Source organism: Pimephales promelas, chromosome 18, assembly GCF_988280905.1.
Source record: "Pimephales promelas chromosome 18, fPimPro1.hap1.1, whole genome shotgun sequence".
Taxonomy (NCBI): Eukaryota; Metazoa; Chordata; class Actinopteri; order Cypriniformes; family Leuciscidae; genus Pimephales; species Pimephales promelas.
The window spans coordinates 32,679,947-32,703,407 of NC_142786.1; the positions used below are offsets into that span (position 1 = coordinate 32,679,947).

Here is a 23,461-nt window from a genome sequence, read left to right on the forward strand (position 1 = left end):
CCAGCTTGTTTTGGTTGGGCCATGTTGTATATTCAATAAAGGAACGATGATTATATTACGATGTAAAACATAGGCTACATTTTATTGTCACTGCTGTGGATTGAGAAGCACTCATAGGAAATTTGTGTTGTTCATGAGTTGGTCAGAGTAGATGCAAATTGAAAAATAATCTTTTTTTTCAGATTATTATTATTTGGTTTTTAATTGAGACGCATGTTGACATTCAGTGCAGAATACATTAAAAAAAGAGATTATGTGATTTTTATTTTCTTCACATGGAACAAAGCACACACTCTTAGAAGAAATGGTTCTATTTAGAACCAGAAATGGTTCCATCCCCCGCTTCATATATGGAACTCCAAAATGGTTCTATATAGAACCATTTTTTTGGCAAAAGGTTCTATTGGCCAAGTATGGAACCCCAGGGTTCTATATAGAACCTTTTCTTCTACGAGTGCATGGTTACAAATAAAACAAACAGAAGTGAGAACTGCCTTTTATTTTATAGTTGTTATTTTACTCACAGTAAAGACTGGCTTGACTTAAGTCATTTCTTTCCATTGTTGTATTTCATATTGAAACAGGAAGGTGGACTGGTCTAAAAAACAAAAAAACAAAAAAAAAACAAATATCCTTTTATTTAATACATACCAACAAACTATGTTTTGCGACTTGCACTTTTATAAAGAGTTATTATAGACCATTTCACAAGATGTAAACAACACTGGTCCAGAAGCACTTCCTGTTTCAGTTTTTTAACACTAAATAAAAGCTGGGATAAAATACAACCAACATAACATTTAAAACTGAATCAAAAAGTTAAACAAACATCTTTAAGATGTTTTCTTTACATGTGAAATAAAGAAAACAGTTACAAACTGAAACAGGAAGTGCTTCTGGACCAGTGTTGTTAACATCTTGTGAAATGGTCTATAAGCCATGAATCAAACCTACCATGTAGGTAGGTTTAATAATTTCGTATTTAATAATACGACAAACAACAAAAACAGAAAATGAAGATATGGATATATTGATAGGCTGTGACATTTAGGCTATACATTCATTTGGAAATGACATGAGGGCAAGTCATTTTAATTTTTAAAATGTACATTTTTTAGGTTATTATTAAAAGCCATTAAGGAAATACAGACATCATCAAAGTAGTCCATTTGACATCACACTCTTAGAAGAAAAGGTTCTAGAACCTTAACAGGTTCTATCAGCGCTACGTATTTGGAACCCCTAAAAGGTTCTATACACTCTTTAAAAAGGGGTTCCTCTGGGTTCTATATAGAACCCTGGGGTTCCGTACTTGGCCAATAGAACCTTTTACCAAAAAAAATGGTTCTTGGAGTTCCATGTATGAAGCGGGGGATGGAACCATTTCTGGTTCTAAATAGAACCATTTCTTCTAAGAGTGCAGTGCGTTAGTTGAATGTTTTGAAGCATCAAAAATACATTTTGGTCCAAAAATATCAAAAACTACGACTTTATTAAACGTTGTATTCTCTTCCGGTTAAAGATTCATTGTGCTGTAGAAGATGCCATAGCACTATGTCAGTTATGTAAATCTCAGGTGTTTCATACAAAAGCTAAAACGGTTCTAGAAGCTCATTATAATACACAATATCACTAATAACATCAAATGAAAATGAGAGAGGGAGAGGTCTGGTTAGTTTGGTTATCTGCTTGCCAGCACTAAGTAAAACACCGGTGTCATTTTTCCAAAATGGTTTGTCTAAAAGCAGAAAACAATTTTTACTAGGCTATTTGTTAGTATTTGGTCCAAAGTATCTTTTGTGTGTGTGTGTGTGTGTGTGTGGGAATGAGCTAAAATTCAATTGCTCTGCTCAAAGTGCCACTTCCTTCCTCTGCACACTCCAGATGATGCGTTTTACTGCTCAACAATCCAATGGACGGAGCTCACGCACGCAGCCACACAGCTGTTTGTATGGGATTGTGTTCACTCGGAGGTAGTGTCTGTTCACACCTTGTGTTGCTTAACGTGCACAAGCAAAATTGTGAACTCAGTGTGTGTTTTTGTGCCAAACTTGACTCCACTTTTGTTAGAAAATTCCACTCTGGGTTGAGTTGTCCTGACAATCCAATGGCTCCAATCCCAGACTGGATTCCACGGGGGTTACAGAAAACAGGGAAAAAGGTATCTGCCATGAGGAATCTTTTTCTCAGGCCTGACGGTTTTACTGTCTTTTAAATGGAATAAAACCCGACTGTGAACTTTAACAGTGTATGGTTTGAGGAAAGGGTTAGGTTAGCTAAAACATGCAAAGCTTTGTGGTTAAGTCACACTATGAAGACAACAGCCTCAGATGCTTTTGGTTTAGGATCAAAACCTGTGGCTTTCACCTCAGAGCCCTATAAACACAATGTGGTTTATAAAGTGCCAGCAACAAGTGGTTTTGAGCATCATATACTGTAAGAAAAAGAGTGATCTGTTGACTTTTGAAAAGCTTAAAAGTGAGAGATTTGATCTTGATGCCCTAAAGAACCACTTGACTAAATCAATTGTCTCTATAATGCAGAACACGCACATGTCCGAACAATCTTCCTAACATTGTCCGGGAAGCAGACACACTCTGTCAGTTCAAATCTAGATTAAAAACAAATCTCTTTGGCCTAGCATACACACTGTAAAAAAATATTGTTGGTTTAACTAAAAGTAAGAGTGAGAGAATGATTTAATCAAAGTGAGAGAATGATTTAATCATCAGAAACTCAAAATTATATGTTATCTGAACTAAATAAATTATTTAAGTTGATTTGACAAAAGAAACAATGTTGTGCTGTCACTGTAAAAAAATATTTTCATGATTAGAACTCTCAACATTTTCATTTTCTTACTGAAATCTTACTGAGATATGCTATAAAAGTGCAGTTTATTATTAGTTCATGTTGTTCACTAATGTTAACTAATGAAACCTTATTGTAAAGTGTTACCAAAATATAACTTACTGAATTCAACCAGCAAGGTTTAACTGGCTGCTTAATAAGTGTGATATACTCGTTTTGTTTATATGGTGAAAGTCCTTTTCCTCCTAAATACACTCACAAAAATGAATTCATTGCCCTTAATTAATTTTACACACAATTTAATTTAGTTCATTCAAAATAAGTCGGTTTAGTTGGGTCAACGTAATTTAGTTCAAATTAATTAGTCAAACTATTGATTTACTTATTTACTGAGGCTTGATTTTCAATCAGGATGAGTTGTTCATCATTACACTGTAAAACACACTTATCAACACACTGTAAAAAATATTTTTGTATATTTGTAATCACAACAAATTTTCTTTTGTCAAATCAACTCAAATAATTTATGTATTTCATATAACATAATATTTTGAGTTTCTGATGAGTAAATCAATCTCCTTCATTGTATGAACTCAATTTTTCCATTTCAATAAACTTAAAATTTTAAGCCAATCAGGTTACTTACTTTTTTTAAGTTAAACCAACAGTGCACTGACGTTAGCAGAACACCGAATGCACAGCAGCACAAGCACTACTCTTCAGCACAATGCAAACTACACAATTCAATATCAAATGTCAAACATAAATGAACATTAAACATTTACAAACTACCAACATCTTTTCCTTGACTGAAAAACACAAACAAAAAATAACACTTAATCCCCAAATTTACTATCCTAATGCAGTTTCTTGCAAAGCATGCTGGGAACTGCAGATCCCACTGCCCAAGGGCTGTCTTTCTCAAAAGCATCGTGAGTTAAGTTGATCGTTCGTGGCAATGGTGCTACGATCTACTTTTGGGAAACGCAGCCCAGTTAGCGTTATCCATGTCGTTTTAATACAAATGAATTGAGTAAACTTAACTTTTAAATAAATAAGGATTAAACACAATTACTTTAAGCTGTGATGAAATGTTAAATTGTGTTACTTAAACTAATTTTAATTGATTAAACTGAGCAGGCAATGCTTTTTTTTTTGAGTGTATTAATGCTTTTAAATGCCAATTGTGATTTTCACTTTGATGCAACATAATGGGTATAATAACCTTTCTCATTGAAGCAAAATTCACCAATCAGCAAAGAGCAGCCAAACATAACTTTTCTTCTTCGTCCTTCAGATGTTCCTACACGGGTCACAGCTAGACTACCCTCTATAGGTCTGGTGCAATCAGTGTGCATTTGTCGAATGTGTCAATCCTGAGCTTTATTGGAAATTCTATATTGGGTCAATGTAACTCAATTAAGTTAAAACCGTTCCCTTGTTTTATGTGACGTAAACCTGATTGAATTAGGTAACAGCAAAAATAGATTTTAGGCAGAATCAGGTAGAAATTCCCTCAGCAACAACCGCACGTTCACTTTTACAGTGTGTTTAACGAAATAGGCTACTTTTAAAAAGTGCCTTTTGCAATAATTTCATTTACAGTACATTTTAAATAATTGTCTGAATAATATTTTGTTATGCTTTAAAGAATTATACTTATTTTGATGTGTGGACTAACATGCTAAAGCACTTGATTCTGATTTTACTCTAGATTATTATTCAATAAAGTTATACATGACATACAAGTTCATTAATGGCATTGAAGTATATTTTGCAATAAATATGTGTGAAATTGATGAAAACTGACTTAATTCACACATCCAATAAAAATCGCCTAAAGTTCTGTAGTCAATAATTTAATGCAATGATTAAACTCATCTTTGATCATCCATGCAAAATGACATATGTGTTTTTTTTCAATGCCTTAAAATAGCTTGAATGTTACTATACACCCTTGCCTCATTTACTATACGCGGTTCTATGAGTATGCAAATTATCCCCGCCTCCACTCACTCACATCATATATATATATAAACAACATTAAAACTTGATTTTCACAGCAGGTTTTTTTTTGAAGAAATGTGACCCAGAATTGTGAAGTTAGTTCTGGGAAAAGCAGCAGAATTTGTTTAATTCATTTTAAATGTTAATATTTTTGTAGTTAAAGATGCTGGCTCACAATTTATGTAAGGTGAAAAAGATAAATTTTAAGCAGACAGACCTTCTCTTAACTCTAATCAGTGGATGATCACAGCTTATCAACAGGTTGTTGTGATAAATAGCTTCCACTTACTATTCCAGTGAGTGTATATGTGCTTAATATTTAAGTAACGGCGTAAATCTTGCGAATACAGTGTATTTTTGGCCCAGGTTCCTCTTGGACGGGTTCCAGGCTCGTCATGGCAGAGACCGGGGAGAGCCCTCGGCAGCGGACCACAGGTGATGCATCACGCTCAGACTCATGGGTAGGTGGTGGAGGGGGACAGAGTAAACAGTCGTAGATCACAGGCTGTCACAGATGGGCTGTGTCACGGTGCCCATGCGGCGAACTCACAGCCAGAGGCCTGCATGGTGATCTGACTTTGAGAAAGCTTTTAATCTGAGTTTATTAGAAGGGTTTCACTGCAGAAATTAGAGGTAAAGACACTTATGTTGAAGCTTCATTTATCCTTTGACAACTATGACTAAGAGAGTGAATGTGGAATCCATGTAGGTGGAAAAATCTCTGATTCATTCTTTTCAAGTGGGGGAGAGCTGGTGGCCAAGCATTTTTCTGTTGCTATACAACCTGGTCCCTCAGTCTGAAAGCCCAGGACTTGCAGCCAGAGCCAAATGTTTCAAAGAAAAGTGGCCCCTAAAGTCAATGGCATTCAATGAGCCCTGGATCTAAAGGCCTTTGTGCTGGATTCTTAGCATTCAACTTAAATCTTCCCATTACAACTGCCTATCTGCTAATCATGTTCTTTCTTTTTGTATTCTTTTGTTCATTGGCAAACAACATGTCCATGAACTTCATTTTTTTTTAATCAAAATCTAGATTTTAGCTTAACCCTTCCTAGCTAAAAAAATAAGTATTCTTATTATGGAAATAAATAATATACGTTATAAGAATACAATACAATGTTTTCAGACACTTAAGTGAATGTTAACTGCAATTAAATGAAAATGTATTCTAGTTTATATTTATATTCCAGATATTTAAACTTGTAAGTGTTCTTTTGTCTACATATTTAAAGTAGCCTACACTACAATTGCAAATCACACTTCATTTTCAGAACGGTTATGGAAACATTCAAGGAATAGTATAGTTTTAAATGAGGGCAAACAACAAAGTATTTAAGCCACTTTTGAAAACCATTTTACAATAATTTGACTCATTTATGGGTAAAACAGGATATTCCCCAATGAAAAAGACAAGTGTAGTCAGACTTCTACATTACAGAAAGCAGTCTGGCTGCGTAAATGCTAAAACAATGCCAACTAAACATGTTCTTATAGCCGCATACCATATGCAAAAATGGAAAAGGGAAAGTCACATATACTCTGATAAAAAATGACAAATTAAAAAGCTTGTATACCCTGTGAATAACATGCACCACTAGACTAGAGAGACACATTAAGAAAAACAAATAGGGTCAATTTTGATTTCATGTTGACTTTTAAGCACCCATTGTTTAGTAATTTAATAGAGTAACTGGAAAAAATGCTTCAAAACAGACATTAAATTGGTTTTAAATGCAAAAAAAACGCTGGAGAGAGTTCCCAACCCCCTCTGCTGCCTGCATGTCTACATTCTACCCGCACAACACTCGCAATTCTGCTGATATAGTCAGCGACTGACCCCCCTCCTCCTCGACACACACTCACGCGCATTCGCACCGAGCACACACACACATGCGCACAAACGCATTTATAAAATATTTTTTGAGTTTATTTTACTTTATAACAGTAAAAACTTGTTTATAAGCACTGACGCGGGTCAGGCTACCTGGCGTCGTTCGCGGGTTTTGCGTTTAGCGGGAAAGCGCTGTGCGTGTTTGCCGCCCATCCCCCACAGCCAGATAGCAAAGTTCTGCTGCTTTTGCAAGCACACAGCCAGCCGCTGCTGCGAGAAGCGCGCGAGAGAGAGAGAGGGAGAGAGAGAGAGAGAGGCAGAGACAGACAGGCAGAGAGAATGAGAGGGGGTGGGGAGAGCAGCAGTGTTTGAGTGGGGGAAAGAGCATGGCTGTTTCCATTTGGTTATTTACTTTGCCCTGCCTGTCTCTATAAGCTCTCTGGTATCTCTTTACCAAACCAAGTACATGTTTTGCTGTAGAATTTGGTGTGCCAGATTTGATTGCTGCGGCCTACGCAGTTTTTTTCTCTCCTGTTCTCAATGGCTTGCGCTGCATTTCACTTTTTTTTTTTCATTTTCACTTCCTGCTCTCGGTCCATCCCCCATCCTCTTTCCCTTTCCATCCCTCTCTCTCTCTCTCTCTCTCTCTCTCTCTCTCTCTCTCTCTCCTTCTCTGAACACATGCGCACATACACATTAGCACACAGGCTGTAATTTCATGCTGTCCTCTGCACAGATCAAACATAACGCTGCTGCAATAAACCCTCTCATTTGCTGTTTGAAATATGCAAGAACACACTTGGTTCTAAACACTTGTTTATATTTTGTAAAGTGCGGTACATATCATGTTATAGTACTGTAAATATGATGTAACAATTAAAGTATTATTTTATTCCATTCTTAGCGGTGACCACTGTCGGTCTTCCCAATGTTGTTAAATATTATTTGTATTAACTATTAAATATACTTTTTGTGAAATATTAAATTAACAAATTAAATAAAAAGTAGGCCCACTTAAATGACTAAAACTGATTAAAAAAAAAATCAAAGCAAAAAAAAATATGTTAAAAAAATGACAAAAAACATAAGAAAATTATAAAATTAAATTAAATTTAAGATATGAGTAAATACTATAATATTATATAAATAATACTAAAATTACAGTGGGATCATGACTTCAACCAATGGTGTGAGTTTGGGGGATAATCCTTTTGGCTGACCAATGGCTGATGGGAGGAGCGTTCATGAAACCTGTTTGAAAACAGTCATTATTCTCAAACATTGTTCCGAAATGACACACTTCCCCTTTAGAGATAGTTGCGTAAGTCACACAATTTTGTGTTATGGACGTAAAAAAAGGTGAGTGAAATTGAAATCAGTGAAATTGAAGAGGAACCTGATGCACATCGAAAGAACATTATCATAAAACACAGGTGACCCTTTTCAAATTCTGTGATGATGCGTTTCCTCTGTTATCAACATCAAATCTAGTAGTTTTTTAATATTTTTTTTTTAAAAATTACACATTTATTACGCTATTTATTGTGTTATATTTCCTTGTTTGTAAATGTATAAACGACTCAACATTGCTGCGAAGGTGTTTCTATGATGGTAAATTCTCTCTTCTGACCAACATAATCCATCTTTCTTCCCCCCCTCTTTTGGAAAGTCATGGAAACTCTATCACAGATTTTTTTTCTTTTGCTATTGGAGCAAATGGAAATACAAAAATTATATTCGCTCCCGTTCGCTGCCAGAAATTTACCCAATTATAATGACTTCCGCTTCTGATAACCCCGGAAAAGTGAAAAGGGTCCATCACCCAGCAACCCCTCGGCAAAGCACTCAACACCATAGCAACTGCATAGCAACCACACTGGCAACTGCATAGCATCTTGGAATCCCTAACATTGTGGCACCGAGTTTTGCATGGGTACATTTTTTTCAATTGGCGTGAAATGGAAGTTGAGAGATATCTGAGTGAACGTCTTTTTGAACAAGAAATAATGTAAACTCTTTTTTTCTCATTTGTATTCTGATGCCATTGAACATATTGCTAATATGTTTTGTATACTGTATTCAAAGTTGTATGTCATAAACATATAATTTCTGTATGTTTTGCAAAAAAAGAAAAGTAAAACAACAACAACAAGAAATAATAGGGCAGACTTGATTTTTTCAATGGAGAATTGTCCAGTTTCAGTAAACACGTAATCTGAGAAGAGAAGATGTTGCTGCAAGAGAGAGGGTAGTTATTTTGGTTAAATATAATGAAAAAAACATATGGCCTATATAGTTATTATATTTATGATAAATAAATAAATATTCCACAAAAAGTAGGATTTTTTATTAGGATTTCATGGTGATGTTAAGAAAAAATGATTTAAAAGAGTTTACATTTTTCATTCCCTCCACCTAATTAAAACAACAACAACTCTAGATTAATTTAATACAATACAAACTCTATTTTATGTTTAATTTCATAATAAAATCCAAAGCTCACACGTAGGCTATTTTGTGTTCATTCCACGAACTGGAGCCAAAACTATGTGAAAGTACCTGATGACATACTTCTCCCTCTCACTCCGGATCCGCACTACGCTCCATGACGCATTTTGCATGTGACCGTGCGCTTCGGTAAAATGGCTGTGTCTCGCGGAGCCTCGTGCTGGTTTGATCGGTTTCTCTCTCGCGCTCTCGTTCTGTAAGAGGCCCCCCCTTCACATACACACTCACACACACATTTGTGTCGGTTAAATTCATTCCCGGGACCTTTATTTATATTCTCCAAGAAACTTTTTATACTCGAGTCGCATTCGGGAGAGAAGACCGGATTCGGTCTGAAAGTCGAAGGAATGATACGGGACACGGGCACGTCTTTATAAGAGCGTTGTATTTATATTCAAAGTGACTCGCGGTGAAAGAGAGGGAGAGATCATGGCCGCTCAGGTCGCCACTCTCAACACTAGCCCACCCGTCGAACTTAAAAAGCCGGAGCGGGAGCCGCAGGACGAGTCGGTGCTCGGAGATAAGCAGCAGCAGGAAAGCAAGGAGCCGCGCTCCGACGGCGGATCCCCGGGACAGAAGGAACTAGACGGGGCCGATGTGGGAAATGCTGCTGCTGCGGGAGGAGGAGGAGCAGGAGGAGACCCTGACATGAAGAACGGCAACGGGAACCCGTCCAGGGTGAACAATAACAATAGCCAGAATGATTCCGAAGGCAACAACCACCCCGGCATGGCTCCCCACCACACGGGAGCCTTTCCCCCACCTCCATACACCTACAACCAGCACTACAACCGGGCCCCTTTTCATCAACATGGCGGACAACAAAGCCCTGGCATGGCAGGGCCGGCGGTGATGGACTCATATCCGCCAAATTCGCACGAACACGGCTACCCGAACCACTTCAACAACTACAGCCCCTTCCCAAACCGGACTCCGTACCAGCAGGGCCAAAGCTACGGCATGAATTCCCCGCGAAACAGCCAGCAGCCGACGGCCGGGGGGCAGCCAGGCAAGCAACCGCCGCCAGGAGGAACTAGTAACGTTACTGCTGCTCCCTACAACAACCAGAGGTATAACATGGGAACCCCTCAGCCCACGTCCACCCCAACGCTGAACCAGCTTCTGACTTCTCCCAGCTCCACGAGGAGCTACCAAAACTACCCGGCCAGTGAGTATAGCGGCCAGGACGGGGCTACCAAAGGACCGGGGGACATCAGTAACGTTAGTCAGTACGGTGGCGGCCATCCGGCCTGGCCACAAAGAAGCCATCACCCTCCTCCAATGAGTCCGGGAAGCACCGGACAAGCCCTCAACAGGACCCAGGTAAACTTTGCTAAACTCGCTTGCCTAACGTTAGATCTGTGTGTGCTTCAGTGCTATTGTTTCTTCCAAGGTGCGTCCCAATTCGCTTAGCTAACGTACGTAGACACCCGTATGCCGTTTTGTATAGCTACTGTAACTGTGCGAATAGTGTTCACTGAAACGGCTAAAAAGAACAAATGCTTTTTAAATACCCGGATGATGCTCTCATTTCACCGAAAATATAATGAAGTGTGGAACGCTGGACACCTCATGCACCCAACGGTTAGCTACTTAGCGGAGCTGGAGGGGCTTTCAGACTTCTGCATGACAAGATAACCGTATAAAATGCATACATTGGACGGTTGAGTAACGTTACATAGCGTAAGCGCATAGTGTATATATAGTATGACATTTGGGACACAACTTCAGTATGTTCTAAAATGGCTGCCTCTGTTTTTCCAGCGAACTCAGGCCATGTAAGCAGCTTTTATTGTACTGTATTTCTGTCCCTTGTTCACTCGTTTTGGGTTGGTTGTGATGTCCAGAGCTCGGACAGGGCTCAAGTTTGCATGTTGAAATTGAAGTAATGCTAATTTGAGGCAGGGCTGCAGCAAAAAGTCCAAGATTCACATGATTTGATAATAGTTTAGTAGGGAACGTTTTTGAGTGAAGGTTGTTGAGATATTCGAGTTCGTTTGTTAGCCCCACAAACTATCAGAGTAACTGCTAACGTTAGTTTAAAAAAAACGATGCTACACGTATATATTCAGCCTGAATATATCACAGTTCGTGGGGTAAAAGTGAACATGAACGCCGCATTACCAGCTAAGATCGGTTTGGTTTGAAACGCGTCGCGTTTGGGAGTGTTTTGAGGCGTTTTTTGGGCCGTCCGTGTGTGTAAACAGGCTGAGTGATGTGAGTAAGTGCAGCGGGCTGCTTTGCTTTGGGATTTGAATTATGGAGGTAAAATCCTTCTGTCAAAGGCAGAAGACAGTTGGTCTTAGGTTGACACGCGAGCTCAAATCTGATTGGCTGCCTCTTCTCCTGCGCCTGGCCATTTATAATTGCATCTAATGCAGCAAAGAGCCCCGCCGAAGAGCCGCTCTACTTACACGCCTTTTAAAGCGTTTTCACATTTTAAATGTACGCAACTTGTTATTTAATAAGATACTTTTTGTTTTGTTTTTCATTTTGAGTCACTTTTGCACTGAAAAATAATTTGATTAATGGTGTTTAATTTAGCATTTCATAAACAGGTCATTCATGCACACAAATCTGGTTTGTTTTTAACAATCATGCTTAAGGGATTTTGCAACTTTGCTTTAAAACGTGTGCAATTTCAGTGGTTTGCAGCATCTGTCCAATATTAAGAGGTATTTGCATTTCATAAAAAGGTTTATTTAATGAATGTAATTTACTAGGTTACATTATGAGTAGGGCTGTCAAACGATTAATCACATTCAAAATAAAAGTTTTTGTTTACATAATATATGTGGATGTACTGTCGATAATTATTTTGTGTGTATATATAAATACACACACATGCATGTATATTTAAGAAAAAATATTGTATTTATATATAATATAAATATATATACATGTGTGTGTATTTATATATACAAAATAATTACACAGTGAGTGCACCCACATATATTATGTAAACACAAACTATTATTTTGAATGCGATTAATCGTTTGACAGCCCTAATTATGAGTTGTTGACATTTGCATCTAGGTTTTCTGATATTAAGAATGCTTCTAACATTTGTTTAGGCCCTTTTTTTGCGTTACTAAAGAGATTGTGATATTATTTTTATGAGAATAACGTCAGGTCTCAAATCTTTGTTCAAGAATCTTGATTGCCTATCTGAATCTCTTTTGATATGAAATTTAATTCTTCTAAATTACATGCATGAAAGAAGTTATCAAAATGCATAATTTTTTTCTGCATGTGGTGAAATGTTTATTATTATTATTATTAGAGATTAGTATTTGTAATATTTAGAATTATACCATAGTTTGTTATCCATGTTGTAAGGTGAAAGGGATGTTTTTTTGCATCCAGGTTACTTGTTTAAAACTCATTAGATGCATTAGGTGGGAGCATGTCACTGATCCAGGTGCAGGTAATATTGAAAGTAGCATGCTTGTTCACTTCAGACTCAATGTGTGTCTGTGTTTACAAGCAGTGTAGGTGTTAGCCAGGTGTCACTGCTGTTGTACTATCCCTCATTGTCAAACTCTTTCTCAGACTCGCACCACTCTTGAACACACTCAGACATTTATGGTATTCTGAGATTCTTGTTGTTGAATAAGAGAATAATGCTTAGATATTTGATCGTGTGTTCTCTGTGGAAGTGAAGTGTTTTAAGATCCTAAGCCAATGCAACATTTTTTTTAGCCCGTCTATTATGCCACAACCTTGATGGAAAGACGAGAATATTTTTCTTAAATTAAATAGCGTGTCGTCCTCGACTCGTGTTTTAATTTTCAGATGATGATTAGTTGTTAATCAGCACTTGTGTTGGATGAAGTGACATTGTCTCTTTTTAGATAAACAACAGTTGATTTGGTGATGTGACTCATGAATGCACAAACATATTTCTGAGTTTGATTGTACACACTGTATGGTTTTAAGATTTGAACATTTATTTTGTGAGCAACTTTTGTTTAGGTACTAGCTGAAGACATTGTTAAATGAATAGATATTTTGTATAAATGAATATTTAATGTTGAAAATTGAATAGGCTACGGTAGTTAGACACACATGTGCATAGATTACTTAATTTATGCATAGATTTGTGTATGTAAAGTTCAAATTTTTGGTCTAGCCAGATTAATTGTGCGACGTTAAAGGTTTTGAGACCGCAGATTTGCATGACTGATGCAATGGATGACTTGAACTTGATGATGGTGTGTAATTTTCAAAAGCAGCTAGCCGTGCATATATCTGTGCTAATATTAAAGTGGTACTTTTTTTGTGTAGAAATAGCAGAACTAAGTTAGTTTGGTGTCAAAGCAAAATAATCAGTATTAATTAGTCAAGAGATAAAAATGTGTCTCGAAGAAAAAAATGAGTAAAAGAAACAATTTTTTAGCTGATTTTTTTTTTTGTTGAAAGTCATAAAATGTGGAATAAATATCTGTTTGGCAAATATTACTTGAATGCAAAAACGTAAAACTGTTCAGATTCGCAGTAGATTACACTTATTGATAAAGTAGATTTACAAAACCGCAATAGACACAATATGTGATATGAAGGTATGTTTCGTTGGTGTTTTGTTCAGCGGTTTCTTCTTCCGCTCGACGGACTGTGAATATCGAAACTAGGAATCGAAATTTTAACTTTTGAACGATTCTGGTAAAAACGAAAAGTTAGTCCCGGTTCCAATCGATACTCGATTCTCGATACCCAACCCTAGTTGCAATCAAACGTTTTTGCAGCATTGTACACATATAAGCATGGCAGCGGGTCCCGGACCCATCCGGTGCTGCAGAAAGGCTCACATAGTTACATTTTTTTTTCTTATTTTAAGTATGTGGCTTGGCACTGAAGTACTGGTACTTTTGACAACCATAAATGCACTGAATGATATTATAGTAGTCCAATATGGTTTTGGTTTACCATGTAGCATACGGGTCTATTTGAATATTATCTGGATGCCCTTTGAACTGTACTAAGACTAGCCTTTCTGACCCAGACCATGGCGTTGACCGTTGACCCATCAGACTATGGGCCCTATCTGTTTAAGAGGGAAAATCCTATCCCAGCATCCTCTGAATGAAGGGCATGGTCTGCGTTGCCTGCGGGGTAATGAGTGAACTGTTGCTGCCACAGCACACTGTCTGCACTGCTGAGTAATGAATCTCCACATGCTGCCTCACTGTGAGTGTGTGTGTGTGTGTGTCACAGATACTTAGGGAAACAGAGCCGGGAGGGGGGTGTTTTTGTGAATGATCCTTTGCTGCCTGCCGGTGACAGCTGTGCGCCTGTGAATGTGGGTGTGTGTGTGTGTGTGTGTGTGAGCATGCACATGTTAGCGGACGCTGGGAGAAACTCCGACCGGCTCATGCTTCATGCGCCACCAGCGATCCGACAGTCTTTTCAGGAGTGTTTAGGTTGACCAAACTCGGCACAAATTGGCCTCTTGTACGCTTGCTTTGCACTCGTAGGCCTCGAACTGTTCTGCAGATCGGATCCACTCGTCTTGTTTCTCTTTACTTGCTCACGCTTTATGGCGGTCTGATACTATACACTAAACATATCAGACCGTGCTAGGGATGGGCAGCGATTAATCGCATCCAAAATAAAACTTTGTGTTTACATAAATATATGTGTGTGTAATTAATTTGTATATATAAATACCCACACATGCATGTATATATTTAAGAAAAATGTGTTGATAATATGTCATATATTTATATATAATATTAATTATGTAAAAATATATATATAAAGTGTATACATGCAAATATTTCTTAAATATATGCATGTGTGTGTATTTATTAGTGCTGTCAAACGATTAAAATATTTAATCGCGATTAATCGCATTAATGTCATACAGTGTTTCCTCTACATTCATTCTCCCGTGGCGGGCCGCCACACTTAAAATCCTCCCGCCACGGCTACAGCTTCTCAGTGACGTCCGATATTCTGCATAGTATTATGTTATTTTGTTAAGCCCCACTAAAGGCATAAAAAACTTTGTAAAGCACAATCAAGTTTTCACCCTATATTCCAAGACTTCTAAAGTCATTGCATAATGTGTAATTTTAGTCGCTAAGTTAAAGTTAACGGAAAGTCATCTCGCCTCAGTCATTCTCCATTCAGAATTCACACAGCTCGTCGCGTTCGTTTGCGACACGACGACACTCTCTTCAAGGTCAATATTCCCATTATTACTTCATTTGTAGATAAAGCATAAAGGTCTATGGTTTTCATAAAATGACTTTATCTTGCTGGAGTGGAGTTTATTGCCCATACCTTTCACAATCCCTTTAAGTAAGATTACAGCATAGAGTCGAGAGAGTGCTATTGTTCTTCATGCGCACTGAAATTTAAAACTGTTAAAAGAAAAGGCTCAAAAAACTGTTGCATATAGAATACACTAAGCATTAGTGCTGCACGATTAATCATATCGCAATCGTAATAGCGATCTCAAACCTATGCAATTATATAACGCAAAATGCCGCGATTTTATATGAAATAAACAAATTAGGGCTTTTAACGCAGCATCTCTTCTTTTTTGTCATCCTTTGACTAGTGTTACACGATCCTGCTCTTATTCGTGCAAATGCCTTTTCGCATTTTGCACGACAAGAACTGAAAAGCTGCCTGTGAATGCCCTAAATGAGACTCGCAGAAAGACGCGCGCCATAATGCGCATGCACTGACGCGTGCCAGAATACAGTTCTCTTTCGAGCTTGAACGAACAATAACACACACAATTATGCCAAAATGTCGTTTTGTCGAGTATCTTCATAACGTAAGAAAAGTCTTAAGGACGAAAAGAGTTGTGCTATGAGGCGCATGTGAGATCCGCGTCTCGGCAACGGGTTCTCTTAAAGCGCCAGCAGCGAATAAAGCGTTCTGTCAGTCAAGTTAAAAGAACAAAGGGAAATTAGAAAATTACTCACTGATCTTGACTAAAGAACTTTTGTAGCTTTAATAAGGATTATTCTATATATAATTTATAATTCATGCAGCACAGACTGTTTGATAACTTTATTCAATTTCTGTATCCTACCTGTTAAGACAGGAAGGGCACAGGTAAATATGGTTTTTATTATGGGTTTATGTGGGGATTGTTTGAAGTTCACTTAATTTAAAAGTTGTTAATTTTTTTTTTTAGCCTAATAATTTTTTTAAAAAAGCTTTCACTGTAATGATGGTTTGGTTGATGGTTTATTGATCATTATAGGTGTTATCAATCATTTAGTTGTTGCACACGGGATGCGCATGATCGATTATAATACTTTGGGGAGACAAGGCCCCCCCACCGGGGAAATGGGCCTGCCCCCACAGCTTGGAAAAATCCTAGAGGAAACACTGGTCATAGTTAACTCGCGATTAATCGCACATTTTTATTTATTCTAAATGTCTTCTACATTTATTCTAAATGTGTTGCATTATTTTTTTTCTCATTGTAATGCTCTTATCAACATGGAAGAAAGTGGATTGGCTTGTTTAGTGGCTTGTTTTATTATTATTGAAAATAACATTAGAGTTGCACCATCCATCCATCATTCGTAAGTTCTTACTTAAACTGGAACATAAATTCCAAACTATTGGTTAGTTTGTAACTAACTCTACTTTTTCCTGCACTATTCGTTCTTAAAGCAGAACTTGTCTAGTACATGTAAAATCTTTTAAAAGGGATAGTTCACTTTGAAATTAATTTTTGATATGTTTTATCTTACCTCAAGGGCATCCAAGATGTAGGTGTCTTTGTTTCCACAGTATTTTAAATTTTGACATTTTTCAGTCAAACCGTTGTTGTCTATCAGTCATACACTGGAGGCTAAGGGGGTCCACCAAAGAGCAGCACAGAGAAGTCCAAATTAAACATGATTTAATGACTCGTAAATGTAAGTACACATTGATGGCCTAAGACACGAAACGAGCGGTTTGTGTGAGAAAACGAACGGAAGTTCTGCGTGTTCGTAGTGGCGCCCGTCTTAGAGCCACCTTGGCTCAATCAATTGCTTGAAATGGTGTACTAATCATTTGCCATAGCATACCGTTGGTGATGAGGTGTTCCCTTTCTCCTCTGTGATCGGGGAAATGTCACATTTAAGCAGTTCCACTGGGCTGTTTGGAAATGTGAGGGTAATGTATTTTCTTTTGACATTTACTTTTAAAATGTAGCAGATTAGCATAGTAATTTCCTTCTTCAAACTTATGGTCCTGGACTCTGCTGGCTTCATTTACATGACACATATATGTGTGTGTTGTGTGGAGAACCGAACGCCATTAACCTTTTACGGGCTTCTAGAGTCGGCCACATAAATCACACTAAACCCAATGATATTAGACCACAACTTCAGTGAGAAATGTGGTTTCATACCCTAGTGCTGGGCGGTATGACCAAAAATCCATATCAAGGTATATTTGTCAAAATTATACCGGTTTCACGGTATATGATGTAGGGCCCTATAAAATCCATTTTATTTTTTCCCAAATTCTGTTTTTTCCGTTTTAATTTTTGCAAATTCCGTTTTTTTCCGTTTAAATTTTTGGGAATTCAGTTTTTTTTTACCCTTTACTGTTATTTTAGTTGTAAAAAGAGCTTTTAATGTTACTTTTAATGTTAATGATTAAAATGTACACAAATAAAATAGACATTTACTCTTAAAATGACAAATACTGCATGATGCAACATAACACTGCACTCTAAGTACTTCAAGTAACAACAAAATAACAACTGTCGCCATGCTTTCAGTGGAAACGTGGCTATTGTTTTGATGCCGTCATGAGCTGAAATGACGGGAGGGGTTGTGTCACCCAGATTTGCTTCCCCGTCTCTCTGCATTTTCCCCAGACATACGTTCTTCTCCCACACAAAAAACGAATTTCATTCCAAATATGTAAAATTCCGCGGAATTCCGTGTTAATACTAGATTCCGCGTTAATTGGCCAATTCCACGATTCCGTCATCGCGGAAATTATAGGGCCCTAATGATGGTATTTTTTTCCCCTAAGCATGACTAGGAATGCGTGGTATACTGGTACTGCAAAAATTTCGGTATTTAATATATTTAAAATGGTACAATATCATAGTTTTGTTAAATTCGGTATTTGATGCGCTGCTGTTTTGACGTTCTCCACTAGGCGGCAGTGCGCTACCTAAACTGACGCGGGTCACGCGAAACCGGCAAACGATGACAACAGAACGCTATGGATAAAACGAAGCTCATTCGAATTTCTACACACCTGAAATCAATAAATAGAGAGAGCAGTTTGATTTGAAATATGGCATTACTTTGCCTACTAAAGTAATGAGAAAAGTATAGAAACAGACCTCAATGCACCACTCTGCAAACATTGCTTTTAAATAATGTGTTAATGTAAATCCTGGAATGTTTTCATCAAAAACCTTAATTTCTTTTCAACTGAAGAAAGAAACACATGGACATCTTGGATGACGTGGGGGTTGGGCTGTCAAACGATTAATCGTGATTAATCGCTTCCAAAATAAAAGTTTGTGTTTACATAATATATGTGGGTGCACTGTGTATAATTATAATAAGTATATAATTATATATATATAAATACACACATCCATGTATATTTAAGAAAAAAAATATTATTTATATATAAAATATACATTTTATATGTCTATATACACTATATACATGAAAATATTTCTTGAATATATACAAGCATGTGTGTGTATGTATGTATTTATTTATATATATATATATATATATATATATATTATACACAGTGCACCCACGTATATTATGTAAACACAAACTTTTATTTTGGAAGCGATTAATCGAGATTAATCGTTTGACAGCCCTATATAGGGGTGAGTAAATTATCAGCAAATTTTTTTATTTATTTATTTTTTTTAATTGAGCTACTAACTACTTTAAAAAAAACAACAGATTTGAGTGCTAGATCTCTTATTTAATATTGAACTAAATTAAATTTATTTGGAGATGTTTTATTTATTTGTATTTGGTACATCCGTGCCTCAATGTTTAAAAATGTGAATGTATGTGAAACCATAATAAAAACAATAGGTGTTGATTGACGCTAATCAGACGTTCATGTTTTTTTCTGTCTATTTGAAAGTTCGGTTGCTATGTTGCAATCTATACGGCCTGATTATGTCATTTAAGTTACAAAGCCTGCCTCCAGTTTTACTCAACTTGACTAATTAAAAGTCGACATTTGACCGGCAAAATGTCCATTAAACGAAACCTCTGCTGGCATCATTTGTTTTTCTAGTGGAAACTCTGATTCAGTATGATCCGGTATACCACTCAGCATTATAATACCCTTATTTTTTGGTTTATATCAAAATAATGCATGCCCCTGAATACTGTAGTTGTTTGAACTACAATCTGACATATTTTTACTGCTATTGATTGAGCACTTAAGCGTACTTGTATATGGCTCAAGTGGCTTTTACTGCCCTTTTATTTGTCGTCTGTCAGTGCTGAATGTCATTCTCGGCCCACACTTTTGTGTCAAAACGCGCCTAAACAAATAATCTGTAGGATTTTTCACTCACTGTTGGAAAACACACTCTTGAGTGGCCGTTAAAATAGTTTTTTGTTGTGGATATTTTTGTGGTATCAAAAGGGTGTTGTGGTCTTCATTACGCTGTATGTGGAGCCAACGGCCTGAGGATTTGCATGCTCACAATCCAACTGTGTCTGAGAAATATGCAAAGGACAGGTGCCGTAAACAAACCTGTTGTTGTCCTGTTGATCTGACAATAAACCAGCAAATCCCTGGAATAGCATAACTTTGTCCTAAAGACTGTGCCTTTCTTATGTTTCTTCCTGCAACGGTTTGCTGACGGCTGTCACCACAGAGCAGTGACGCTAACCACCTTCTCCTGATGTTTCTAAAGCTCTACCTGAACGACTGCCCTGGCTGACAGGTCCAAATCAACGGAGTAACGAGAAATATGCTGTCGGTGTGGTTGGCTACGGTTGTGTTTCCTAAAGGAATGCCTATTTGGACAGTTTTTGATTGACAGGGACTGAGTGCACCTGGAAATGCATTCCTATTTTTATTTTTTATCAAATGGTGACTCCCACATTGGTCAAACATGTTGTATAGGGTTGAATGCTAGAAATCTTTCTGGTGGAGATTTTGCTATCCACCTTTTTCCCAACGAGCCAACTCCATTTTAGTTTATTGGTGGCACTTCCGATTGAGGAAGTTCAACTTAAAGACTAGGTTGTGCTACAAATAATCTTTGTCATTTTGACTGAATGGGCTGTAAAATGTCCTTCAAGCTGCAATCTTTCCCTCCTAAATATTTTCTTTTTTCCTTTATTCTGCTCTAACAGTATAAATAAGGACAACATGTACTGCACATTTGTCGTCTGCTCTCTTAAATTCAATTTAGTGGAATGCACTAAGAATCTCGTTTTTCTCCACGTTTTTCACATGGATGTTTTAAAAGGCACATATCATGCAAAATCCACTTTTTTAGCCCTTAAATGCATTTTGTTGTTATTTGGAGTGTTTATAAGTACAGAAAGGATGAAATTATTCTCTTTAGGTGCTTCGTTTATATCTTTATATTCTGTTTTGGTCAAATTTTTCAACCTGTTCAGATTTTTCTGTTCTCTATGACGTTTTTTGAACAATTACGTCACAGTATTTGCAGCAGAACTGACGAATAAGGACATTGACTACCGGTCCAACACTTCGAGCAATCCGCCATTATTATTTCTCGCTCCGATTTTGTAGTCCGAGCTCAATGATGAAGAAGTTACGAGATGGCAAGTCAAAATGTTCGGTTGTTGGATGTAGTGACCCGAAACACTTCAAGGATTCCCACTTCAACAACCTCCGCCGGTATAAAGAAGGGTTCGCCGATCGATATTTAAGCTGTTAATAAAAATTAAGTAGTTTACTTTCTTAAAACACATGGTGGTCGTGGTTTAGCAGTACCTTTGTCTTTCTTTGTTTTTGTTTTGAAGTAACGTTCCACGTCTGCAGTATTATTGTTCTTGAGTTTCATCAATGGTCATTTAGCTGCTGTGTTTTCTGATGCTTTTCTAAACGTATCATATTGTCAATACAGATTTTTAGTGGTAAGATTAAACCATAGTCATTTATCTTGTCATTGTGCTTTTTTTTAACAAGAGAAATAGTCGACTTTCACTGCATTCATACGAGGACGTTGTTCTGCAGGTTCGTTGTCGTCTTTTTCAACTCGCTCTGGCTCGCACATGTAAGGCTTGATGGACAAGTCTTCCGTTGTTGACATTTTGTTAACGTGTGAATAAAAATGTTCTTTGAAGTAGGGTTGTAACGGTATACCGGTATGGCGGTTTATCGCGATATTGACATGTATGATTATCATATCGTGCACATTTGCTTATCCGCGGTAAAAAAAAAAAAAGAATTCACCTGCACTGCCGCATGCAACTTCTTTCAGTTTGACTGCTTACTCCATATCCGTACAGCGCTGAAAATGTCCGAGACAGAGGCTGCGAATCTCTATCTCCCGCCGAAAAAATAAATAAAATCTGCAGTATGGGAATATTTTGTAACTTATATCCGAAAAAACGATCGTGGTGTTGTCCTTGAAGATGGATATCCAGTTTGCAAGATATGTGGACGAAGAGTGGCTGCAAAAGGAGTAAACACGTCGAACATGTTCTCCCATATTCAGGAACACCATCCCTCCGTGAAGATAAAGGTTATTCATAACTTTTATAACTTAAGGCCATATTATTTCTGTCATGCTGAGGGAATCCCGGTCTGTCAAAAAGACGCACACATGCGTCTTTTTGCGTTAGGCGTAAAAAAAAAAATTGTTTGTTTCCGGTTTCCGACCGACCCTGTCAATTTATGTGCGACCCAAAATTATTTTATGAGCTTGGGGAAGAAATAATAAAAATTAAAATTAAAAATAAAAACACAAATAAAAAACTCTGAGGCGAACTATTAATTTACGTTTTTGTACAGCTCCGTCTTTTTATAGCACGCGATGTAAGATGCATCTTGTCCTCCAGCAATCTATTAACAAACGAGGCAGATATCGTTCGTCAAACTGAACTATAATACATATTATACAAGTCTTTTTTTGTAATTTAGGATATTTTATTCATATTCGCACACATACAAATACATGCATTCATAGGCATGCACACACCACATACTAATACCTCCATCCGCCTAGTTTTATTAAAAAATCATCCTATCATGATCCAATCATGATCCCAATCCCATCTTCTGCTGTCTAGCACTTCTTTCGCCATGTATTTGTTCGTTTCTTTCATTATTTTATGCAATCCAAAACACTCTAACCTGCCGCGGTTCGTATCTCTAGAGCCCGTCTAACTTGTCCGCTTTTCCGGGACAAATGGATTTTTGAAGGATTTTACTCGCCCCAACGGACAAGTAGCCTGATTAGAACATCAATAACAAACAAAAAAATAACTAGGGAATCACTAAACCGAGAGAATGATTCTGATTTTATTACATTTATTGCAAGTTGCGATCGATTGTGGATAATAAATGTAGCAGGCCTACTGATGGTAAGGTTGCGCTGTTGACGCTCGCGCAGAGAAATCTACACACATGAGCGGAGCACACACACACACACACAGTTAACAACATACTCTGCCTATAAAAAATCTAAATGTGGAGTTTTTATATTTTAACATATGTTAAGCACTAAGCAGCCTCAATTATGTTTCCTGAATACCATCACGATTGAAAAAGTGACATTGATTTCCTACAACAGTTCAATAAACAGTTAAGATTAAGTCACTTACTGTTTAAGCAATATTGGGTGTTTTTGTTCCATTTCAGCAGCGAAAATAGTTCCAAAGAAAAGTCACAGCAGAACCACGACGCATCTCACAGGAACTCATCCTGTTTTTACTGAATGATTCAGCATTTTGAACGAATCGGTTGAGTCAAGGATTCAATGACCCATTCATAAACATCAACATCTGTCTCATTCTTGAATGAATCAACCGTTTGAACGAATCGTTTGAATTAATGAATCAATAACTCACTCATTTATACGGCCGCCTGCCGCCACCTATTGGTAGTTTAGTGTTATGTTTATAAGTAGCCTAGTATAATTATTTCCAATATTTCTTATTTGCACATTTAAATCAATTTCATAACATTATTTTATGAAATTGTAATTTTTCAGTGTAAATGATTTAATTTCATCAGCCCTACCTAGGGTAACAGTATGCTTCATCTTTCATTTTAAATTCCTAAATTTGATCAATAAATTCAATTATTTAGAATAATAAGACACTATAGGGCATTTAATAATATTGGTGG

The 23,461-nt window shown here is 37.2% G+C and overlaps 1 protein-coding gene across 1 annotated transcript in view; it reads left to right on the forward strand.

Annotated features, from left to right (window-relative positions):
• The first annotated feature begins 9,272 nt into the window (after window positions 1-9,272).
• The window catches only part of arid1ab (AT-rich interaction domain 1Ab), an 85,353-nt gene continuing 71,164 nt past the window's right edge, over window positions 9,273-23,461 (forward strand). The window contains exon 1 of the mRNA XM_039681119.2: window positions 9,273-10,480. Coding sequence (XP_039537053.2) covers window positions 9,587-10,480 — 894 coding nt within the window. The 5' untranslated portion in view covers window positions 9,273-9,586. The remainder of the gene's footprint in view (window positions 10,481-23,461) is intronic.